At 27.6% G+C, this 24,382-nt stretch overlaps 4 protein-coding genes across 7 annotated transcripts; 2 read left to right on the forward strand and 2 right to left on the reverse strand.

Moving 5' to 3' along the window:
- Positions 1-258: 258 nt before the first annotated feature.
- LOC127284009 (tRNA (adenine(58)-N(1))-methyltransferase catalytic subunit TRMT61A) lies at positions 259-1,741 on the forward strand. Its single transcript, XM_051309276.1, has 4 exons — positions 259-698; positions 763-1,035; positions 1,162-1,334; positions 1,421-1,741. The coding sequence occupies exons 1-4, from the start codon at positions 344-346 to the stop codon at positions 1,592-1,594; spliced, it is 975 nt and encodes a 324-aa protein (XP_051165233.1). The 5' UTR covers positions 259-343; the 3' UTR covers positions 1,595-1,741.
- A 122-nt stretch (positions 1,742-1,863) lies between these two features.
- Positions 1,864-4,399, reverse strand: LOC127284004 (tubulin gamma-1 chain). The gene is made up of 8 exons (XM_051309263.1): positions 4,185-4,399; positions 3,704-3,906; positions 3,442-3,588; positions 2,985-3,316; positions 2,756-2,867; positions 2,551-2,682; positions 2,287-2,469; positions 1,864-2,217 (listed from the first exon to the last, which is right to left on the reverse strand). Exons 1-8 carry the CDS (start codon positions 4,231-4,233, stop codon positions 2,017-2,019), a joined length of 1,359 nt encoding a protein of 452 aa, XP_051165220.1. The 5' UTR covers positions 4,234-4,399; the 3' UTR covers positions 1,864-2,016.
- A 234-nt stretch (positions 4,400-4,633) lies between these two features.
- Positions 4,634-7,495, forward strand: LOC127283993 (presenilin homolog). Of its 3 annotated transcripts, none has more exons than XM_051309231.1 (7): positions 4,634-4,822; positions 4,912-5,097; positions 5,361-5,605; positions 5,683-5,892; positions 5,965-6,467; positions 6,802-7,043; positions 7,246-7,495. In XM_051309231.1, exons 2-7 carry the CDS (start codon positions 4,960-4,962, stop codon positions 7,399-7,401), a joined length of 1,494 nt encoding a protein of 497 aa, XP_051165188.1. In that variant the 5' UTR covers positions 4,634-4,822; positions 4,912-4,959; the 3' UTR covers positions 7,402-7,495. The 3 variants fall into 3 exon arrangements, with proteins under 3 accessions (XP_051165188.1, XP_051165206.1, XP_051165197.1); XM_051309249.1 differs by having other exon boundaries at positions 4,971-5,097; XM_051309240.1 differs by having other exon boundaries at positions 4,635-4,822; positions 5,965-6,434.
- A 5-nt stretch (positions 7,496-7,500) lies between these two features.
- Positions 7,501-23,615, reverse strand: LOC127283965 (kinesin-like protein Klp98A). 2 transcript variants are annotated; one of them, XM_051309178.1, is made up of 15 exons: positions 23,308-23,615; positions 20,756-20,825; positions 17,340-17,450; positions 16,594-16,710; positions 16,267-16,512; positions 15,713-15,885; positions 14,762-15,161; positions 13,971-14,669; positions 13,676-13,873; positions 11,984-12,106; positions 11,558-11,659; positions 11,324-11,479; positions 10,087-11,148; positions 9,709-9,978; positions 7,501-9,551 (listed from the first exon to the last, which is right to left on the reverse strand). In XM_051309178.1, exons 1-15 carry the CDS (start codon positions 23,352-23,354, stop codon positions 9,306-9,308), a joined length of 4,020 nt encoding a protein of 1,339 aa, XP_051165135.1. In that variant the 5' UTR covers positions 23,355-23,615; the 3' UTR covers positions 7,501-9,305. The 2 variants fall into 2 exon arrangements, with proteins under 2 accessions (XP_051165135.1, XP_051165138.1); XM_051309181.1 differs by lacking the exon at positions 11,984-12,106.
- Positions 23,616-24,382: the final 767 nt, after the last annotated feature.

Raw genomic sequence — 24,382 nt, forward strand, 5'->3', positions numbered from 1 at the left:
ATGCGGAAACAAATTGTGTTTAGTGTCACGTGTCGCCGCTAGAGTAATTTGAAAATTGGCGCAAGAATATAATTTTTACATACTCTATTAATATTAATAATTATTTATAATTAATAACTTATTATTAATTTATTATATTATTGAAAACTAAAAACTATTTTTTTCTGTTAATTATAGTCAATTAAAAAATTGTGCAAAAACATTAAGGCATGTTTTCAAAACGATTTTTTATAAATTTAAAATTAGCCAATGAACGCTATTGTTGTTTAAAGGTTATGAAACATGTTTGACAGCTCCACGTGCATTGAATCCTAAACGAAAATATAAATAAAAATTGTTTAAAATGAGTTTTAAACAAACAAAAGAGTCTGTCGACGAAGGAGATGTTGTGATTTTATATTTCGGACCAACGAATATGCATTCAATTGAAGTTAAACGACAAATAAAGAATAAAAAAGGTGAACTTGTAGACAATACATTTCAAACAACTTATGGGGCTTTGAAGGTAATAGATCTTGTTGGAAAAGAATATGGTTCAAAGGTACAATTAACTAAAGGATTTGGATATGTACTTCAACCGACACCTGAATTATGGACCTCGACACTTCCTCATCGAACACAAATTATTTATACCGCGGATATTAGTTTAATCATTCACTTATTAGGTTTGAGTCCTGGAAGTATTGTCATTGAATCAGGTAAGTTTGCAATTAAATTAATAATGAAATTCATATTTTATCGCAATTTTATTTATTCATACAGGAACAGGAAGTGGATCTCTTTCTCACGCTTTAATTCGCACAATTCGACCCAATGGTCATTTGTATACATTTGATTTTCACGAGAATCGTGTAAACGTTGCACGAGATGAATTTCAGGTTCATGGACTTAATGAATTTGTTACTGTAGGACTTAGAGATGTTTGTTCTGAAGGTTTTGGCGATAATTTAAAACACAAAGCTGATGCAGTTTTTCTTGATTTACCTCATCCTTGGAAGACAATTGACTTTGCTGTCGAAGCTTTAAAGGAATCAGGTAATTTTTCAAATTAACTCATCTTATCAATAAAAATAAGTATAATTTATTAATTAATCAATTTTTCATTAGAAATTTTAATTTACTAGTAATATAATTTAATGAGAAATCTTATTTGGTCTCTAGGTGGAAAACTCTGTTCGTTTTCTCCATGCATCGAACAAGTCCAAAGGACATGTGAAAAATTAGCTTCCACGGGATTTGAAGATATAAAAACTTATGAAAATTTACAAACGGAGTTGCAAGTTCATTATAAAAGCATTCCAATTTTGGACTTAGAAAGTTTGAAAAAACCAGAGGTTTGAAATATATTTCTAAATTTATTTTCTATTTTAACATTCGATTATTTAATTTTCTTTTGTTAATTATATTTTTGAATAAACAGGAAGAAGAAACAAATGGAGAACCAATTAAAAAGAAGGGGAAATTTAAGATCAAACAAGACGAAAATAAAATATTAACCGTTTCGGAACCAAGACAATTGCCAGGTCACACGGGATATATAACAATTGCAACATTACCTCCAGAATTTGCAAGATCTGTTATTGTTGAAAGCTGACAGTTTTTTTTAGGAAATTAATTAAGTAAAATAAAAATTTACACATAATTTTCTACAAATGATAACCTATATTATAAACAATTTTTTTATACAGTTATACTTTTGAGAACAATTATAAATTCTTAAATACATGTTAGTTTTGAATAATTACGTCTCTCATAATATTTCCAAGTATTTTATTAACAAAACTAAAAAAAAAATAATTTTTAGCACATAGCATTCTTTATTTCTAGTAAACAAATTAGGGGGCGAAAAAAATAATAAATAAATCTAAATGTTATTATTTAATAAAGTTTCTTAAAAAAATTGATTTCTAAGATTATAAAAAAAAGAATGCAAATGAGTATTTCTCCAGAAAATCACTTAATAAATTGGCAAGTGTAATTTTTTTTTAAATTATAGAAAATGTAGTTTCTTTTTTTTTATTCAGCTTTACTTGGACTCCAAGTAAGATAATCTGCTTTTGTAGCTGCTTGATATTCTTTCACTAAATAATCCACTACTTCCCTCGAATTATCCAGTTCGTTTAGATTTTCCTCGAACATTTTTTCCTTGCGGAATTGCTCCAGAAAAGCTTCTCTTTTACGCAATTTGTCGTATTGCTGTAGTGCTCGATCAAAAAGCTATAAAAAAAAGACAAAATTAATATTCAAATAAAAATATTAGTTTATAATCTAATAATATAAACATACCGATGAGATGTTTGTGTGATTCGCTAACATCAAACCCGAGACGCGATGAGTGCTTTGAATATAAGGAGATTTTCTGGAGAGAGCCACTTGAATACTGGCTGGACCCCAAGGAATGAATTGTGCGAGTTTTCTTTCTCTAATTCTTTGCAATGATTTGTGCACTTGTGTAGGATCAACTTCGCCCTATTAACATTAATTTTTTTTACAAACATTAATTAATCAATATATGTACAAAAATTGGTTTTTTAAAAATTATTTAATTACCTGAATAATATTTAAAATTGATATATAACAATGTGCTGCATTTCTATCCAAAGCTGTTGAAACCATCATATTTTTCGGTTGCAATAATCGTCGCATAACGTCTAATACTGAAGTTTTTCTAACTGACGCTCCCTATAATTATAAAAATAAAAAATTATTTTCTTATAATAATAACGTTAATAATTAAATGATTTATAAATCGTACCTCTTGGTCTGTAGTAAGTGGAGTATATCCCGTCATCAGAAAATGCAATCTTGGAGTAGGAATTAGAGGCGCTATTAAGCCCACCAGATCATTATTCATATAGGAAGGATATCTAATAAATTTTAAAACCGATAAACTTAATAATTAAAAAAATAATACAAATTTGAATTGAATTGTAAATTTTTGTCATAGTAATTTATTAATAATTATTAATAAAATGTGAAATTACCTGAGAGTTGTGGTACTGACAGACATAATTGTTGAGACCAATTTATTAATTTGCGTAAAACTTGGATTTTGTATGTGCAATCTATCCGAGGCAATTCTATTTAAAGCTGTATTATCCAAAACAACAACACAATCGGCACATTGTGTTAATCGTTTCAATGTGAGCAATGAATTATATGGCTGAACAACAACATCACTTATTTCATCTTGATTTGGAAATACACTGTAAGTTTCAATTAATTTTTTTGGAAATCTATCGGCCAAACTTTCCAACATAAACGAACCCATTCCCGAACCAGTTCCACCTGCTATCGAATGACAAAGAACAAAGCCCTATATAAAAAAAAAAGATTAAAATTTAGAAAAGAACAAAATTAAATTCTAATAATTTTATAATTAATAAATTGAAATATTATTTTCTTTGCTATTTATATAAAAAGTAGAATAGAAAAAATTACCTCTAAACTATCACTTCCGTCTGCTTCTCGATCTAAAATATCGAAAATCTCCTCCTGAAGTTTTTCGCCTTGATGATAACCAGAGGCCCAATTATTTCCTGCACCACCTCCATGTTTCGATAAATAGATATTCTCTGGATTATAAAGCTGTAAGAAAAATAAACGCGACAATAAAAAATAAGCGAATACAATTAAAATTGCAAAAATTAGATGAAAAAAAATTAAAATATGAAATTTTCTTCTGGAATTTAATTGAAAATACCTTAGAATATGGAGAATTCATAATAGTATGAATAACCCGGGGTTCCAAATCCAAAAGAACAGCACGTGGAATGTAATGTTCATCGTCAGATTGATAAAAAAATACATCTTTCCTATCAGTTCCTTCTGTAGCATAATCTTCCAAAATTCCCTCAGGACTAATGCCATGTTCGGCACAAAGCCTCTTCCAAAATTCGAATCCAACTACAAGAAATTATTTTTAATTTAACTCAAACAGATTGACTATTTTATTCTACAATTAATTAATTAGTTAAACTATGTAAAATAATCCTAATAATAATTAATAACAAAATAAAATTTTGACATGAATGAATTTTCAAATTCAAAGAATATACCAAAATTATTACAAATATTAGTAATTATTATTAAATTATTAACAAATAATAATAGTAAATATAAATAATAACAATAATTACTATTCTTTGCAATTTTCTAACGAAAAATAAACAAAAAAAACTTACTTTGATTTCCGCATTGGCCGAGTTGTAATGTTATCATTTCACACGGCATTTTGACGTTTTGTAATTAAACAATAACTTCAGTAAATATTATATTATGGCACTGCTTTTCAAAATGACACATGAAATAATTGTAAAATATTTTTATTTATATTTAACTTTTAATTACATTTTTTTAACGGTTAACCTTAAAATTCATGGCTTTATTGACATTAAAATCATAGATGGCGCAATGAAAATTTGTCCAAAAATTAAATATACAAAATTTCTTAAATTCAAAAACTATTTATCGAAATTTCAAAAATTTGACTATTTATGCTATTTATTTAATTTTTATTATTGTAATTTGGTTTTTTTTGTATTTAATTAAAAAAAGAGACACAAATTAAATCATTTACCGCCAGAAATTTAAAATTTGCAACGCATGCGCATATACTATTTCCTTGTGTCAAAAAATCGTATACAAAACCTAACCTTAAAATTAGTCAGAATGAAGTGATGAGGCAAGTCTTCCTTTTCATTGTTAATAAATTCTTAAATAAAGATTAAAAATAGTCAATATTCTTATTTGTAAATAGTTTACAATAATGCAATAATATTCCTAATTGGAGTTTTTACAGTGAACGTGGGAAAATAATAAGGTATTGTCAAAAAATTACAAAGTTGCGCTTATTGCATCTTGGTGGATTTGGTATTGTATATTTTTTTTTTGTATTTTAAATACATATAGGAAAGGGAAATTATCTTTTAATACTTATTAATATCTAAAACTTGATGAATGTCTGAAAGTGATTACGATTCTGCGACGGAATATACGAGCCTCATGGACGGCCACGCGGAAGTTCGCACGGACGGCCTAGGCTCAGGTGTTGAACATCGAAGAAAACGTCGCGTAAAAGCTGCCAGTAATGCAGAGGTGAAATATTTTTACCAGTTTCTAATCTTTATAAATTAATAGTATTATGATAAAACTGTAATCTCCGAATTATTCTTTGGCAAATGAAGATTTTTAAAGTACTCGGTTAAATGAGGCATTTAAATTTGACAGATAACTGTATATTTTGATGAACAAATCAAATGATATAAACTCCGTTCGAATGCGTGAAAAGTTTATTTATTTTGAAAATTTGAAATTGAAATTAGAATTGATTTTAAGTTCTTTTTATTTATTATATATAGGTTGAAAATGGAGTACCGGAGGTGCACATTGAAAATCCTGGTGCCTCAAATTTTGGCGATTCAGGAAGAGCTGGTCGTGATTATCAGAGGGATATTGATGCTCAACAATTAGCGGAGGAGGAAGAAGAGCTCAAATATGGTGCGGCGCACGTTATAAAATTATTTGTTCCTGTTTCCCTTTGTATGTTAGTCGTTGTTGCTACAATCAGTTCTATATCCTACTACAGTGTCAAAGGAATATATTTGTAAGAAAATAGTATTATTAATTAAATTTATCTTTTCAATAATTCAGTTTGGCAATAATGACAATTTTTCTCCTCAGGTTATACACGCCGTTTCACGACGATAATCCAGATACGAGTACGAAAATATGGCAAGCACTTGCTAATTCACTTATTCTGATGGTGATAATCGTGACAATGACTATATTACTTATTATTCTTTATAAATACAAATTTTATAAAGTAATTCACGCGTGGCTAATGCTTAGCTCTTTAATGATTCTTTTCCTTTTTTCGATTTTATACTGCGAGTAAGTAATCTATTTTTTTGTTTTATTAAATTATTAATATTTATAATTTTTATTTGAATGTTTGTCCCACAGAGAAGTGTTAAAGGCTTATAATATGCCAATGGATATAATAACATTAACGATAATATTATGGAATTTCGGGGTTGTTGGAATGATTTGTATTCATTGGCAAGGACCATTGCAATTACAACAGGCATATCTTATATTTATTGCCGCTTTAATGGCATTGATTTTCATAAAATATTTACCCGAATGGACAGTTTGGGCAGTATTAGCAGTGATTAGCATTTGGGATTTAATTGCCGTCCTAACGCCAAAAGGACCACTTCGTATGTTAGTTGAAACGGCGCAGGAGCGTAATGAGCCAATTTTTCCAGCTTTAATTTATTCATCGACAATTGCTTATACATTTTCAATGAGTTTAGCTGGTTACGCTGAAACTGCTTTGGTAACTGTTGAAGAAAGTGGTACTGAAGATTCAGTGTCATCGACGGCACGTGAACGTGAACAAAATAATGAGAGAACGACTGATACAGAAGACGGTGGGTTTACAAGAGAATGGGTCGAAACTCATGGTAACTAAACTTAAAATTATAATTTTTCCAAATTTTCCTTTTTTATTTGCGTATTATCGCAAAAAAAGAACAATCTCCTCTAGAGGAGACATTTTCTATAAATTAGATAATAATTTTAAGGTAGTTTGCCTGATGTAGTTTCTGTTGGAAAAAAATTTTTTATTACCAAAAAAATTGGAAAAATTTTGCAAGAAAATTAATTAACATTTTCATATGATAAAATTTTACTTTCATTAATTGTATTTCAACTTTTTCCAATTTTTGAATATTAAATTTTAATGCTTGACAATATAAATGTATATAAAAGTAATTTTTGAAATTTTAATTTTAAAAGCCGATCGTAGCGCGAGGAGAGCTCAAGAAGTGACAGAAAATTACACGGTACCTGGTCCAGTTAATCCTAGAGAACTTAATGCGGCTTTACAAGCAGCACAGAGACAACGACTGATTCCTAATGAGGAAAGAGGCGTTAAATTAGGACTAGGAGATTTCATATTTTACAGCGTTTTAGTCGGTAAAGCGTCGAGTTATGGAGATTGGAACACGACTTTAGCTTGTTTCGTTGCCATCCTCATTGTAAGTACAATCCTATTGTTCTTTTCTATCTGTTTTTAATTTCAGTATTTTTCTCTTCAAATTTATAAAATTATTTTGAAATTATTTTCCAATTTAATTATTAGATTTAATTATATTAAAATTCCAATTTTTAAAAATACAATTTTATTAAATTCAATTTCGTAAATTAATAATTGAATAATAATTGATTTATTTTTTGCAGGGATTGTGCTTGACACTTCTATTATTGGCAATTTTCAAGAAAGCTCTCCCAGCCTTACCGATCTCAATCACATTTGGCTTGATATTTTATTTTCTCACACGAGTTATTGTTGCTCCATTTGCAGACAGTCTAGCCAGTGAACAAGTATTTATTTAATTTTTCCTTTTTTTTATTACAATTTTTTTTACCACATATTTTTAATCGACGCAATTCTATCCTGGATTAATATAATAAAAGTCTGCAATTCTTTTATGGTTTTTTTCCATTTTTTTTTTTTTTTTTTTTTAATTTTTTTGTTAATTAAGAAACCCACTTTGTATTTTAAATACAAAGATTGGAAAATTAATCGATAAAAAGTATATATTATATATGTATATGTGAATGTAATTTTTATTCGTAAGGAAAGCAATTTATCTTAATAAATTTTTTAAAATAACTAAATAACAATTTGGAGTTGTGTGTTTTTTAAAAAAAAAACAATTATCCTTTTAAGGGAAAATTTAAAGCTAAAAAGAAATTTTATTTTCACGATATGTACAATTTCTTGGCTTTTTCTGCAATTTAGGAATATTTTCTATATAGTTAATATATTTAAATTCGTATAAATGTTTTGAAACGAAGTAACATAATTATTAAAATCTAAAAATTTACTAAAGCCTACTTTTTTTTTTAGGACTCTTGACAACAATGAGGTCCATTTAGACAAGCTTTTTTTATAGTTTACACAGCCACAATTCCGACTGATTAAATAGTATTTTTTTAAATATAATATTATGATATGCGGTAATACAATTTTTTCCGATATAAATATATTTTCAGTTTTAACTGTAATATTGGTTTTTGTTTTTCTTTTCTTTTGGGAAAAATTTGTTATAAAATTAAATCGTGATTTTCTTTTACAAAACAAATGTTTTTTTCTACTTGTATGTTTTTTTCCTATAAATTTGAATAATTAGAAAATTGATAATATAATCAATAACTTCCTCGATAAAATGTTTATTTGTTTATCCATTTATCGATCGAGTTTAAAAAAAAGACGATTTGATAACATGATATATGTATATACAATATATGAAACGCAAATTATATTTGCAACAATTATTTTCAGCGTAAGCTTTAAATTTAACATTTTCATTTTTTTATAAAGAAAAACATGTAAACTTTGCGAAAATTCTAATAATAAATTATCTATTTTGGTCAACTTATGTTAGAGACTATACATAACAATATTTGGAATTAAAATAATTTTTTTTTCAGATCTGTTTTTCAGTCAACTTGTTTAAAAAAAAATTTCATCATCATGACGGAAAAACAAAAAAAAAATAGTATTAAATATATCTAAATAATAAAATAACAAAAGTAGAGAATAAATCCGTGATCGAGGTAATTTGTTTATAGTTTTCCCTGCCTTTGTGTGCCAACTTATAAGTAAATACTGATATTTCATGAGAATGTGATTATATAGATAAAATATTATGATTCCGTTTGTTTATGTAATTTTTTTTTATAATTCTTTTGTTTTAGAATTCTAAATTTTTTTTCTTCTTCAATTATGCAGAATTATTTGACTATATTATTTAATTATTAAATTCGCATATATAGTATTTAATTTACAAATTTAGAATTAATTTCTGTTTCTTTTTATATTCGCTATTAATAATTTGAGAAAATATATAACGAATTTTTAATTCTATTTAAAATAGCGAATTTTTTTTCATAATCTGTTATTCTTCCTCCACTTAGTTTTCAATTTGTTAAATTCATTAAACAGAAAATTATCTAACAATTTTTTCAAAAAAGAGAAAACGATTTTGAAAATATAAAAAATAAAAATGTTTTAGTTTTACAAATAAAAAAAACAGTAAATAATGTAGATTGTTGTTCTAAATTGTCTAAGAGGACAAATAATTTTGTAAATTAATTGCTTATTGTATAAAAATAAATAATATTAATTAAGTAAATAAGTTACGGTATCAATGATAAAAAAAATCGTAAAAAGTACCTAAGTTGTCTGTTTTTTTTTAAAAACAGGTAGACTCTATTGAGTCAATCACTAAATTTTAGCTAGTGCCAAACTTACTGCTTTCAAATGTTCCTTTTCGAAAAAAGGAGCTGAACTCAAGTAACGATTGCTTATCGATATTGGCTAAATTTCCATTGAATTTATAAAGAGCCTCACAATCTGGTATTTCCGAGCAAACTTGAATTAATTTACGTAGATATTCTTCCAATTTCTTCCGACGTTGTCGCGCAATCATCTCGTATCTCGCAAACACTTGTCGCGGTGGAAAACGAATTGCCGTTACCTGAAAATTCATAAATTATTTTCAATTTATTAATTTGATATTATTTAATATTATTAATTAATTATTAAAATTTAATTGAATTTAAAGTTATTAATTAAAATTGATATTTCAATGAATTTTAGTTGAAAATTTAAATATTTTTGAAATTTATACAAACCTTGCTTCCATATTTTTGCCTCATGGTTGTATAAAGTTCCCGAAATCTTCGATAACGTCGAAGAAGTGTCCAACTGTCGTCTTGAGCAATGACTCGAACCTCATATTGATAATGACTTGAAGTTCCTGCACCTCGCACAACATAAGACGGCACACTTATAATCCTGTCAATTACATTTTCCCCAAGATTTTCATTTGTTATCAACGAAGGTAATGATCTCGTTATTGTTAAGGCATAAGGACTGCTCAATCGATCACCTCGATTTAAACTCTACAAAAATAAACAAAAAATTTTAATTTTAATTAATATGGAAAAAATCAGACAAAATAAAACTAAAATTTCAGAAGTAAAGTAAAATTAAAAATTAGTAAAAAGTACCGTGAGATAAACAGAAGAATATCCCCGATTTGGAGTGACTTTAGCAGCAATTAATCGCGCCGCTTCATCCTCATTTGAAACAGACAATCTACTTTGAAACATCATTGAATCCATGGTAGTTGATGCATTTGATACATTTCCATGTGAATTAATTCTCATTCTATCCAAATTCCCAAAATCTTCTCCATCTTTCATTTCCAATTCTTTTGATTCTTGATTAAAATTCTTTTCAATTGATTCACGATTTCCTCGTTTTTGATCCAACAATGAAATTTCCAATTCAATTTGTTGTTTTCGTAAATCCTGAAGAATATCAATTTGTCGATTTAATTCTTCATTTGATGGTGAATTTGATTGCATACATTTTGTAATGAGTAATCTTTGACGTACAATTCTTTGGTTTATAATTTTCATCTCTTCATTTTCATCAATAAGCAAATCATCAGCGTCCAAATATTTTTCATCTTCAGTTAAATCACAATCAGTGCTAAAACATTTTTCCGATTCTTGCCGACTTATTTCATCATCACTGCGATGTGAATTATTTTTCTCTTCAATCTGACCAATTGCTGCTGTTGTTGCTGCTGATATTGACAATGTTATAGAGTCATCACCAATTTCTGGACCAAATAATTGAATTTCATTTGTTGATGTTTGAAAATCAAGATCAGTATCGCTACTTCCATCGGGCGATATTTCAATTTTTTTTATATCCATTGTTGTGCTATTTTCATTATCCAATAATAAGCCGGGAAATTGCGGTGAATCGGCAGCTGCCGTGTGAAATGTTTCAATTGTATCTATTGAACTCGGTACATCTTGATTTATTAAACTGAGAGCTGTTGCTAATTTTAATTTACGTTTACAAGAATCTTGAAATGATTTAAGATCATTTGCCGATATAATTTCTTCACTGCACGATGATCTATCCTCTGATGATGCTGGAAGTGATCGTTTTAAATTCAACGAGAGACTTTGTTTTCTTATCAAAATTTCTTGTAGTTGCTCTTGTGATCTTTTTGCTAATAAAATTTTCTTCTCCGACAGTTCTTCACCTTCCAGCTGTGAATAAAATTTACATTTAAAATTATTTAATATTAAGAGAAATTTATTTTTTTCTTTACAAAAGAATTTAAATTTAACATTTTTAAAAATCAATCAAAATTGTTAGTTTTTGATTTAATTAAAATAATATAATTTAGAGGAAATTGTAAGAAAATATTAAATTAAATCTCACATCAGAATCATCAAGTTGTTTTTGTTTATCGGAAATCTCCAAAAGTTCCTCCTCCATTCGATCAAGTTTGCTCTGATGTTCATTCAATGATCGAACTTTGTTCTTCAATTCAGCTTCCAATGCAGCCAATTCTTTTTGAAAAAGAGCATCGAATGACTAAAAACACAAAAAAAGATAATATTTTTATTATAAAAATACAAAAACTATTCCTTAGAAATTCTTTTCGATACTCACACGATGATTCGCTAATTTCTGCATCACATCCAAAGATTTTTCCTCATTAAAACTCGACCACGATTCTGGAAGACTGCGATTTTTCTCAATTCCATCTTCCGTCTGTAATCATAACAATTAAAATTCTCCATAAAGAAGGCTCTAATTTTATTTACAGGAAAAAGTTCAATGAACCAAACTAATTAAAAGAAGAAAAACAAACTGAAATAAAAATAAAACAAATCAAAATAAAAAAATAATTCATCGAAATGAATAAAAATAAATTAAATATAAATCAATGAAAATTAATTCAAATTCTACAAAATAAAAAAAAAATGGGAGAAATAAATCCAGAAAATCACTGGAAAGAAGAAAGTCCTTTAACTTGTCAATTATTATGTTTTTTTTCTTTTGTGCGCAATAAATAAAAAAAATCTCAATCTTTACCTCGTTCCAAGGATGTTCCAATCTCTGCAAACGATTGTGATTGTTCATGAATTCTTGAAACTGTCGATGCTTGGATTGAAGTGTGGTGCGAAGAGAGGCGACTTCCCTACACAAACTTTCTACCTAAGCCACACACACCGAAGCGTTAAAAAATAAAATAATCAAAAGAGAAATCATAATTGTAACGCATCCCGTAGCCGAATTATAATAACACAGAGAACAAAAATATTAAAACAAAAAAAGACCTCCAATTTAATGTTTTTTTTTTTCAAATAAAAATTAATAAATTAAAAAAATATACTGGTTCGAGAGAGAATGTTCACATGCGATTCACCTTTTGAAAAAGCTTTTCTTTCAATTTTTAAGTGACAAAACTAGCGTAATGGTGATTGGAATCAAGCGAAGGGTTCGGATATACGATTATTAAATTTTTGTTTTCCATAATCATCATCATCATCTCTTACCTGCAATCGTTTTCCCCCAGACCCTTTATCGTTCCATCGATTGTCTATACCGATTAATAATAATAAGAATAATAATATTGAAAAGCGAGAATGAACGAAAAAAAAATTGTTAAAATAATAAATAATTGGGTTTGTTAATCGGAACATTAAATAAAGCTACACCGATACCAAAAAATTTCAGAAAGTGTGAAAAAAGATAAAGAGAGCAAGAGAAAGACTAAAAAGAGAGACAGAAACAGGAAAACACGACACTTTATTTTTTTTTTATGGGAGATCTAAGGCCAATTTTTCTTAGAAAAATTTATTAATCAACAATAAGTGTGTTTATAACAACAATATTTCTCGCATAACAAACCCATATACACTCTCTACAGGCGAATACTTCTATTATTATATACATCATTTCCTCTTTTACACAGTCATTGACTAAAAATATTATTAATTAACATACCATAGACTATACATTATCCTCGGTCAATATCGTCATCTACATAATATTAATCAAAATTAGCGTCAATTTTTGTTTTTTAATTTACAGTTTACGAAATTAATTATAGTTTTTTTTTTATCGGCAGTTGTAGGCACAAGTGTTTGCAAAAAAAAACTTGATTTTTTTTCACGTTATTCGTAATTAAAAATATATTACAAAATTATATCTCTCTTTTTTGTTTTATTAGATCTTCAAGTTAAAAAAAATTATTTGATTACTAAGATTCGATTTCTGCCGGACAGAAATCGATTAGAATCTTGTCGCGTCTCAATTGTGTCGTTTGCAATTTTTCAACATTTTTTTAAAATTATTTTAAAAATATAAAAATTACATTTTATAAATAAAATTTTTAATTAATTTTATATTTCGATATTCTTTGCTTTTTCGTTAGAACTTAATAATTTTTTATTTTTTGGTTCCTTAGTTATTTAAGATTCTAGATTTTTATAGAAATAAAAAAAAACTTTTGTTTTATTTTTTTTTTACACTGATTTAATAAAAGAGATTTTGCAAACGTCACAAAATGAGAGAAGTTTTATTATTACGTTAATTCGGCCTTGAACAAATGGTTCAAGAAGGAAAAGTAATTTTTTATCCCGAGATAAAAAGTAAACGTCACATGTCTAAAGGACAAACGTGCGAGTAGATGATGACATTGCCAGAGAGACAAATTAGGACCCCCAGTGCGACGAGGACGAGATAGAACTGATACTTGACCGGCGGATCCGGATCACTTACTTGAGTCATCTCATCGCGTCGCTCTTGTTCAACGTGGTGACGACGATTTCTTAGTTCCCGTTGTCGTCTTTCCAATGCTGCAATTCCCTCCGCCCATTCTCGCCATTGTGCACCCCATTCACGTTCCAATTCACGTTGCGCCTCTTCCAATGCTTCGCGTCTTGCCGCCCATCGCTCTTCCCTTTCCTCCTGTTCCCTCTGCAAAAAAGAATTCATTTTTCCAATTCTAAAAAATTGATAAAAAAAAAAAAGGTGAAAAAGGGGACTGAAACAATTGAAGACAGAAAATTATCACCTTAAAGTCCTCCTTCTCTTTGATTAACGCAGCCTTTTGTTGCTCGAGTTCCTCGAATGCCCGGAGATCCTCACTGGAGTTGAGTAAATTATCACTCGATGACGATGCGTGAAGATCGGAAACACTCCAACTCAGCAGTGACAATCGAGAAAGATTGACAACAGTCGATTGAAGATTTCCATTTCCAAGTCCACCTTCCTTACGTAGTTTAGCAGCCTCCACGGGATCATTGTAGCGGAACATATTATTTCTACCGAGGAGAATAATACAACCCTGCGAGAGTCTTGTTGCCTTATCAACTTGTGCAGTGTTGATCCAACAATGCGACGAAAGAGGATGTAGAGTTGCAACACCGCCCTCTAATTCAACGACACAATGTTCTGGTTCAACGTCGGTGCCATTTAAAACAATATCCTGCGCCATTGACGCATCCTCAGTGCCAACGAGTGTTTTACCCTCTTTTAAATGATAAAGAGTGACACCAGTGCTCAATAGATCGTCATCAATTCCAACTAAATGTGGCATCTCCGAATCGAGAACAACACCAACTCCACTTTTTCTCAAACCGAGCGCACGTTGCTCCTGAAGAATTTGCTGTGTCTCTCGCCATTTTTCCGCCCATTCTTCCGTGAGCAATTTCTCCTGCTCCTGTTTCTCGTGTATTTGCGCAAGGAGATTCTGCGGTGGTCTCTCTATATTCTAAAAAATTTGATATTATTTCCAAAAAAAATTTAATTAAATCCTAAAAAAGTAATTCCAGAAAAAAATACAAATGGGGAAAAAACTCATACCACGTCCTTTCCAATTTGTGATTTTAGCTTCTCAATTTCCGCTCTCAGTTCTCTGATGAGCTTCACATTTGGATCCTCATTAATTGTGGGTTTGTTGATGATATTTTTGGCTCTGTTCGCGTATCTAAGTGTACTGAGTGTTTCGCCATAATTACAATCGGCTGGACTTATCGCGGCGATCATTATTGTCTTGGAATTACCGCCAAGAGAATCTTTTAGCAACCATGTCAGTACACTGTCACGATATGGTATAAAGACTTTACTTTTTGAACTACTCGAATCACTGGAGCTAACTTCGGCCAATGCCGATATCACAGAACCTAGTGTCACAAGTGACTTGTTGATATGTGCACCTTCCTTTAATCGTTGACCAGTTGCGCCCGTCGCATTTGCTCGTTCACTTTTTTTTACAGACAATAAATTTCATTACATATCATTGTCATTATGGATTTTCTTTTTTTCAATTGCGATCAATTTGAACAATTGACTTATTTTCTCAATTGCATAATTCACTGATTGATTCATTTAGTAATTATATAATTTATAGAATTGAAAAATAAGTTTAAAAACATAATCCTCGATTAATAAACTAATTAATAAATGAAAAACGAATCTATAGCTATTTCCCTATTGCCTGCTAAGTAGAGAATTTTCTTTATATAGGTTCTCAATAATAAAATTAATCAGCTCATTAAGCAAACTATCAACAAATAAAGCAGTTTCGATTAACTGATTATTTCTCGATTACATTGATTTCATGATAACAATTGAAATAATAATAATAAAATAATAATTCTAAAATTAGTAAATAATAGTTTTTTAATTTCAAAACAAAAAAAGATTTTTTTTCAAAAAAGAGAAAAATTTTCACCGGTAAAATTCTTTGTTGAATATTTGAGATTTTTGTTTGATTTCTTCATTATAGTTTATTTATAAGTGGGTAATAATCACCTGCCAGCTAAGTCGACAAGATGCACCTTAGATACCGTTTCTGAGGGCATATTACCTTCCGAGAAACCAGCTTGCACAAAAGTTATTGTAAATATTGCATGACTTCGACTGCTGACGTCGTTCATATTTGTGCTAGCAGTCGTTCTATGCGTATTACCCCTGACCATGCATTCCTGAAAAATAAATCAAATAAAATTTCCAATTATTATTATTATGCACCAATTTATATATTTCACAAAATAAAATTTATAATACTATTTTAAAAATTGTGTTTCGATAAAATTTAATTTAAAAATTGATTTTCCTATCTTTTGGTTTATTTTGCAACTGACATTTGAATTAAAATAAAATTGATAAATGAACTTGTTGAAAAAAAATTACAACATAAATCTTCTTTCGATTTCTCTTCACTTGAATAAAAAAAAAACTTTCAGTTTTATATTAAGCTATCATTTTCATTATTTCGTCATATATTAATATAATAAAAATTAAAGGACTTGTTCTAGTTTGTGAGTGATTGCGTAAACGTTTTTATTTTTTTTTCTTTTGATTACCTGAATGTCAGTGTAGTCATATACAAGATGATTCGACAAATCTTGCACGTATGGACCTTTCTTTGGATGTTCTCTAACTCGAAGAGAATGAGACTGATACTGATCAGGTCTGAGTAAGTCTTTCACTCTCTCGTTGTGTATTTCTAGAAATGAAACTTCAGTCCGATAAGAAGTCCCAGTTTCTTTTCCAGCTGCCATTCGTGCGAAAAGTGTCTTGCAAATTCGTGGTATCAGTCCTTGGGCTTCCTGCAAAAGAAAAAACAAATAATTAGATTTAATAGAATAAAAAATGTTCTATTTTATTTATATAAAAAAAACGATTATTACCGGTGTACCCATCATGGTGAATGTTTTTCCGGATCCAGTCTGTCCATAAGCGAAAACGCAGGCATTGTAACCCTCGAAGGCACTTTCAATGACTTCCAAACCAAGATCGTAATAGACCTGAAAATTTATAAAATAGAAAGATTCTTTTTTTTTGCAAACCAATCGATTTTAGGACGACGACATCATAAAATTACGAAAAAAATATAGGCTAACAACTTCGAACCACGGAAATCAATAACATTTACATAGTGACTGTTGTATTTTTCTTTTTTTTTTATCTATAAAACTACATAATTTTTAAGGAGAAAATTTGTTTTAATCAAACAAAATTATTTAAACTGAATTTAAATATAATTAGAAAAAAATAGCTGTAGTAGAAAAAGAAGAAGAAAAGAATATAAAAAGAAGTTTATTATTACCAATATACTTTCTCACGAATACTTTTTATATATTTTCCATGGTTCCCGGAAAGAAAAACAAATTGCTTTGTTTTCAGAAAATACATTTCTTCTCGTCTATTATTCAAATGATTTAATAAAGTATTATTTATTTAGTAATACAAAAAATAAATTTAAACTTTTTTCGGTTTTTTCAGTTATTAAATAAACTTTGATAAAACAATTCTTTATAAAAGAAAAAGTTTAAATGATACATTTTTATAATTATTAAGGTAAAATATTGCAAAAAATGAAAATTTTTAAAAGACAATTGTATAGAAAAAAATTTTACAAGAAAAATAATTTCACCTCTTCTTGGGAAGCATAATTATCATCACTGTCATCAAAGGACCAATAACTGTGATCGAATGTAAAGTCCTTATATTTCTCTCGGTCGATATCTCTGCAACTTCCTGGAGTCTGAAACATAATGAAAATATCAACAAACAAGAAACTATTGTTAAATCTGATATCTACTTATATATAACAAACTTCCTGGAAACAATACAACATCAACAAAACGCATTTGCGAACATGTGTTAGATATATCAGTCCATGTAATTTACGATTCACGTTTAAATTTACAACTCTCCCTAAAATATCCAATTGTCTCTTAATTTAAATTTAAATCCTCAACGAAATTATAAAAATTATAAATAAATTATAAACTAAAAATATTAATTTTTTCCCGACATTTAACAAAATTTGAATATTTGTTTTTTTAAAAGAAAATTTAAAAATAAAATTGCATGACAATGAAAAAGTGAGCAATATTCGTCACTGCAAAAAACAATATTCAAAGTTTATTGAGCTTATTAGACACACAGTGTCCCATATTCAACGGGTGATTAATTTAAACACACACCGGTCATATAACAGAGTGCAACCAAAATTTAGTCACGCGCAAGATATAATTATAAATCCCTGCAGAGAGCCGGAAGCACAAAAGACAAACTGGGACAGTCTTTAAGTACTTTTAAAACAAATCATCGTTTTAAATTTAATTTCGATTTCTTTGCAATTATTTTTTTGTCTTAAAAACCAAAATAATGTAATCTATTATATTAATACTATTTAATATTATTTTAATTAATACTCGATATTATTATTATTAGTATTATTAGTTATTAAAATATTATTATTGCTGTCATTGTTATAATAATTTTTAAAAGACAATTTCTTGATTGATTTTAAAAAGGAAAGAAAAAAAAATGTGAAGAAAGGTAACTTGCTTCACACATACACAGCGTGTTCTTAATTACAGCTTGACAGACATTCGGTTCAAGAAGCAATCGATGTTTCCCAGCTAATAAACACGTGAGAAGGATCCCGTAGTTGTCTAGACAAGATTCTAGACTAGAAGCAGATTCAAAAGCCTAGATATTATAGTTTTTTCTTTTTATCAAATTCAATTAACCTCGTAAATGATTTAACGATCGCAATATTAGATTAAATATTATGTTCAATTTAGAAAAACATAAAAGTTAGAAAAACTTTTACTCGTCTATCAGATTTTAAATTTAATATTACAATTATCTTTCAATATTGTTGGCTCAATTTTTTTCTTTCAATTACCTATATGCAGGTTGAGAAATTTTTGCAGGAAAAATAATTTTTATTTTACAAATTATTATTTACTAATTTTAAATATTTTTAATGAATCAATCTGCTTATCTGTGTCTTTACAAAAACCAATTGTAAAAAAGGTAAAACCAACGTCAAATTTAAATTTGTTAGATAATAAAGTTGAATAATTTAATCCAAAGTTGGAACATTTTTTAAGGACACCTCTCGAAGAACGTGGAATATTGCCGCGATTATTACGTCAGTACTGGAAACTCGTTATGAGGCCAAGAAAAAGAAAAGAAAAAAAGAATCCAGAGATATGTACAAACTTTCAATCATTGGCTTAAGAGAAAGTATCGAGAATACAATTTGTTTATTAATAAAAAAAAAAAATAATACAAAAATCCCCGATTTTGCAAAGTTTGAAAAAATTTCACAACTTTAAAAATTGCAAGTAGAAAATTCGAAATAATAATTTTATTCTACCCAAGGAAGTTAAATTATTATTTTTAATGATGTCAGCAATTTTGTATTATATTTTTATTGCTACGTTTTATTTTTTTATAAGTTATGATTCATCTTGTCACTTTTGTTTCATTAATTTATTTTAATCTCTTGTATAGTTTATAGATGTTGATACAAAAATAAAACTATTTTTACGATCATTATTAATATAACAATTTGACATTATCGTAAGTTATTATAATAAAAGTTAATATTTTAATAGTGAATTATGAATTCACGATTTTACTAATTTATTTGAACGAATTTACTAATTCACTAATTTTACATAGATATAAAAATTTCAACATTAACGGAAATGAAAATTAAATGAAATTAAAAATAAAGAACTTCAATTTCTAATCGAAAATAAAAAAAATTAGGATGTACAAACTATATAATTGTTTAGAAAATTAAAAAAAAAATAAATACTGTCGTTTCATTGAACAAAATGAATAAAACTGTAAAATTGTGAATAATTTAGAATACAGAGAAAAATAAAGAAATTTGCAAAAAAATTTCTCTCATCATTTTCAAAATAATAATAATTAATAGGACATTGCCTTTCTTCCCACTTGATTTATTCATGTCACGATTAAATAGACAACATCCGACGTATCGAGAAGTGTCTGGTAAATGATTCTAACCGGTCTCAATGTCCGGCTCTATTTTATATATTGCGACCCTGACCAAAAGCAGGTCGTACGTCACGCTCGCTTGAAAATTCGTGAAAACCCTCGATTGGAACCGAGAGCTGTCGACAGTCCCATAAAATGTTTTCAACTCTTTACAATTCCTCTGTTTTATATTTAAAAACATTAATTTTCATTTGACAATTGCCATATATTTTCTCTGCAGAGCGAAACCAAAAAAAAAAGAAAGAAAATATTACTAAAAAATTAACAACTCAATTTCATTAAAAAAAAAAATATTTTTATGAATCTATATTAAAATTTTGATTTATTTTCAAACATGATTGACGTGAATTTCTCTTAAAACTTGTGAGTTATAAATATTTATAGATTTTCAACGAAATAATTGGAAATTTACTTAAAAATTTTTTTAGAAAAAAAAGTATTGAATATAATTATTAAATAAAATAAAATATTTTACAAAATTGTATTGTAAATTATTTACTTTTTTAAAATGGATATAACAATTTTTTTTATATAGTTCGTTTTAAAATCAAATACTAAAAAAAAAATTTTTATAATTTCCCTTGGTAGAGTAATTTAAAGAAAAATTATATTTTAATAAAAAATTCTTTGTTATATTTGCAATTCAAAATCATAACTTTATGATTCTTATGGTCGAGACCTCGTAAAACGTATCTTATATCTTTTCAAGTCGTAACTTATTGAAATGTGGTAAGTTGGTTTTACAATTACAATCACTGACTTACTCTCAAACATATATGACAAAAATAGAAATTTATTATATTATTTGAAAATCAATTTCTCGCTAAAATTCCAAATCTCCATAATATTTTATGTATAATTCATTATTCAATCACGTTTCGTCAATTTCTGTATTATATTTTTTTTTAAATTTTTCTACAATATTTTTCAATGAAAATATCAAGCAATTGAAAAAGGAAAATTTTCTTTCCATTCGAGAAAATAATTAATTTAAAAATTCAATTTCAATGAAACAAATACCTTTGTGTTAAAAATTCTAGTCTTCTTCCCTTCCATTTGAACAATCATCTTGGCATTCATTGCCATCTCCCTGGAAAAAAGTAACAAGAAATTATTCATTAAAAATTCGATTTAAATTTATAAACTTAATGTTTCTACATAAATAATTATTATAAATTACTCTTTCACGATTTCAATGTTTTGTGCAATTTCCATAATATATATAAAAAAAATATCTTTCTTTCATGCATGTCAATAATTCTATTTTATACACTCAATTGTCTATTGCGCAAGTACAAATTTATATTTCAGAAATTGCTTTACAACAATTCGATTGCACTTTTATATTTTTGATTATAAATAAATAATTAATTTCCCATTTCAAGGAAATTTTTTTTTTGAGAATTATTTTATGAAAAACTTTCTGAAAGTACATTTTTATAAAATAATGCTCACAAAAGTAAAACAAATGTTAAGAAAATTTAATTGAATTTTTAAAATGTTAAAATTAAAAATGTATGAATAAAAAAAATTGTTTAAATTTGCTTATTATTCCAATCAATTAATTTTGTTCTTGGCGAAGCTTAAATTGTCATTGGTCAGTTTCTTATCATTTGCGTTACCACAGCTTTTTTTAAAAAAAGTTTTTTTTCATTATCTCATTGTTAGTGGCACCTTCTGATAATGATAAGCTATCATTTTTGTCTCTCGTTCGTTCCAAAAGAGTCGACTTAAAAAAGAGGAAGAGAGAAAGAGAGAGAAAATGCATTTTAATGAGAAATTGTATGCAGTAAAATTTAATTTTTCACGAGAAATGACAGCGGTTAATGCCATTTTATTTTTTTTTATAGACGTTACAATAAACATAATTGACCACTCTTCTTTTGAAAAAATATATAGATCTATGCATAGACTTCCGAGAAAAGAAAGTTTGATCATTGTTTCTGTACAAAGGAAATGCTCTACCTAATTTTTCGTCTTTGTCAAATAAAAGAATATAAGAAAAAAAATTTCCATGTTCAAAATTTCCATAAGAAAAATTGAATTTATTTTTTTAATTTTACGAAATTTAAAAGTATTTAAATTAACAATAAAATTTATTATGGAGTTAAATTTTTTAAAAATTGATATTTAATTTTTAAAAATTTATTCTATTTAAAATATTATTTAATTTTTATTAAATAATTTCAAATGACATAAGTAGGTATGACAGACAATAAAAGAATAAAAAGCATTATTTTATAATAAAACAAAAAAAAAGGTTCCTTTGAGAAAAGATCTTTTTGCATTGCGCAATATTTAATGAAGTAACTTCTGAAAATAATTAAAAGTACATGACATAATGGTCTTTCGAAAATTAATTAAAATCGAGAAGTTACAAATTGTATATAAAAAATAATAGGAAGTTGTTGTAATCATTAAAAGCTTTCACTTTGAACTTTTTTTATATTCTAATTTACAATTAATAAATGTAACCAAATTTTTATTTATATTATTATTTAGCTAATTTCATAATATTTACTAAAAAATAAATAATTTATCCAAACTGTAAAGTCTTTTGATGTTTAAAATTATATTTCATCTTGAGATTCAATTTTAATTTAAATCAACTTGAAATGTGATTCATTCACATAAATAATTACTTATAACAAGAACATGTTTTTATTGTAAAAATAATTCCTTTGAGGGTGCAAAATATACTCAAAAACTAAATTTTCTAAATATATAAAATGCAGATGATATTTTTCCAAACAATCGTAAATTTTATGACAACCAACTCGAATATGCAAATATTTAAATTGACCAATTAGAAAGTATTTTTAAGAAAAAAAAACCAGAGCAGTTAAAAAATCCAGTTTGACAGCTTTTGAAATTTTTCCAAAAAAATCTTTTCAAACAAATTTGAAAGAATAAAAAAATTAAAATTAAATAAAAATACAATTATAATATTAAAATGTTTAAAAAATTTATTCTAAAATTCAATTTACGAGATTAAATTTAATCATTCAAGATTGCTTATTTAAATTATTTGAGTGAAAAAAAATTCTATTGTGATAAATATTGCGAAAGAAAGACAATTTTTTCAGTTTATCAGTCGCATGTAACAAGTTAAATTAGAAACAATCATTGACAACATTACGTCACTAGAACTTTGGAAAAATGACTTGAATTTCAAAGTATATTCTCGATATTTGCATTTTAGATTATACAGAAACTTTCCTTTAAATATACACTTTCCATATAGAGACATACTTTCGGAGTATTAAACGATCAATGAATTGGACCTGATAATTTGAAAAAAAAATCAGATTGCTATTTTTGCGACTCAATTTAAACTCAATGACCCACAGGTCTTGAATGTAATACATATAATCGTCAATCTTTTCATTCTTATATTTGTTTCTCTCTTTCTATCTTTTAATCTCAATTCTTTTATTGACAAACAATCAGTATTTTCTTATCGTTCCATCTCTCTCTTTTTTTCTTAATAAAATTAGTTTAAGTTTTACATGCAGTAGCAGGTGGTGGCGCGAGAAGTGAGGAAAAAAAAACACATTTTGTGGCAAACACACCTTTTGTTAAAGGGACGGACCCTAACGGCCACCTTCACCGAAGCCATGGTGGATTTTGCGCATGGGCTGTTAACACAAAATCGGCTTGATGCACTTTTTTGTTATGCGATTTTTGATGATGAAACACTGCACATTTCTTTAATACTTTTTGAACAACACGTTGTTGGACCTGTACGTCCTTTCATTTCGCACTTCACTACAAACATGATCTTCGACTCGCGATCAGTGTCTGCTGATCACACTGAGCGTTGAATAGAAGAAGTGAGTGTAGACTGAGGAGAGCCGTAAATGTGTATGTGTGAATGCGCACTGAGGGATTATAGTAGTAGTGTGTAAAAAGAGAAGAAAAGAAAACAAGAAGAAGAAGAAGTAGGATTTGAGCATGCGCAACTTGTAATCGTGTGGGTGGGAGTCGTTGAATGGCACATGGCGAGTGTTCGACCGTTGAACAGGATCGGATCACAACTTCCAAATATAATTATTCTATATACACTTGACTCTAGAGTGTATGACATCGATTTTCTATTTTTTTCCAATTCATAGACAATTTTTTATAAAATCTTTTCGATTAAAATCAATATTTTTTGAAGATATGAAGAAGTCATTCTTTTAACGACCTGCAGAATTGAAGATAACAAATGTTCATTCAAAACAGATTACTCCAAAAAATGTTCTTGGGATGCTGCCTAAATTTGAATTTCCATTACTCCAAAAATTTAATACTTTAATTTAATACTTACAAAATTGAAAAAAACTTGACCATTGTCTTCTAAGTAAAGATATTGATGATCGTACATTCAAAATAAAGATATCCAAAATTGATGCAATTTCATTAGAATTGACAACATTTACAGTTGATCCTTTCAGATGTTATCCAAAATTGATTTGAATTGAAGATCAAGTCCAAATTGAAGAAATCCAAAATTGATGATCACATTGACGATGATTTTATCAAAATTAAGCGAGAAAAAGTTGAGAATTGATGTCCAACACTGAAATCAATTAATAATAATTAGAACTAGAATTGACAATATTTTATTAATTCATCAAATCATTAATATGGACCGAGAAAAAA

The sequence above is a fragment of the Leptopilina boulardi genome, unplaced genomic scaffold (genome assembly GCF_019393585.1).
Source record: "Leptopilina boulardi isolate dan_hultmark-lab unplaced genomic scaffold, ZJU_Lbou_2.1 LbouV2_119, whole genome shotgun sequence".
Taxonomy (NCBI): Eukaryota; Metazoa; Arthropoda; class Insecta; order Hymenoptera; family Figitidae; genus Leptopilina; species Leptopilina boulardi.

Excerpts from the sequence above, each read along its gene's own strand:
- LOC127284009 (XM_051309276.1), top strand. The coding sequence starts at position 344 with ATGAGTTTTAAACAAACAAAAGAGTCTGTCGACGAAGGAGATGTTGTG. Across the intron at positions 1,036-1,161 it reads CGAAGCTTTAAAGGAATCAG|GTGGAAAACTCTGTTCGTTT; the intron begins GTAATTTTTCAA and ends TTTGGTCTCTAG. Across the intron at positions 1,335-1,420 it reads AAAGTTTGAAAAAACCAGAG|GAAGAAGAAACAAATGGAGA; the intron begins GTTTGAAATATA and ends TTGAATAAACAG.
- LOC127284004 (XM_051309263.1), bottom strand. The coding sequence starts at position 4,233 with ATGCCGTGTGAAATGATAACATTACAACTCGGCCAATGCGGAAATCAA. Across the intron at positions 3,907-4,184 it reads CGGCCAATGCGGAAATCAAA|TTGGATTCGAATTTTGGAAG; the intron begins GTAAGTTTTTTT and ends AATTTCTTGTAG. Across the intron at positions 2,868-2,984 it reads GTCAGTACCACAACTCTCAG|ATATCCTTCCTATATGAATA; the intron begins GTAATTTCACAT and ends AAAATTTATTAG.
- LOC127283993 (XM_051309231.1), top strand. The coding sequence starts at position 4,960 with ATGTCTGAAAGTGATTACGATTCTGCGACGGAATATACGAGCCTCATG. Across the intron at positions 5,098-5,360 it reads AAGCTGCCAGTAATGCAGAG|GTTGAAAATGGAGTACCGGA; the intron begins GTGAAATATTTT and ends TATTATATATAG. Across the intron at positions 7,044-7,245 it reads GTTTCGTTGCCATCCTCATT|GGATTGTGCTTGACACTTCT; the intron begins GTAAGTACAATC and ends TATTTTTTGCAG.
- LOC127283965 (XM_051309178.1), bottom strand. The coding sequence starts at position 23,354 with ATGGCTTCGGTGAAGGTGGCCGTTAGGGTCCGTCCCTTTAACAAAAG. Across the intron at positions 12,107-13,675 it reads GACGCGATGAGATGACTCAA|GTAGAAAGTTTGTGTAGGGA; the intron begins GTAAGTGATCCG and ends TGTGTGGCTTAG. Across the intron at positions 9,979-10,086 it reads ATTCTTCTGTTTATCTCACG|AGTTTAAATCGAGGTGATCG; the intron begins GTACTTTTTACT and ends TTATTTTTGTAG.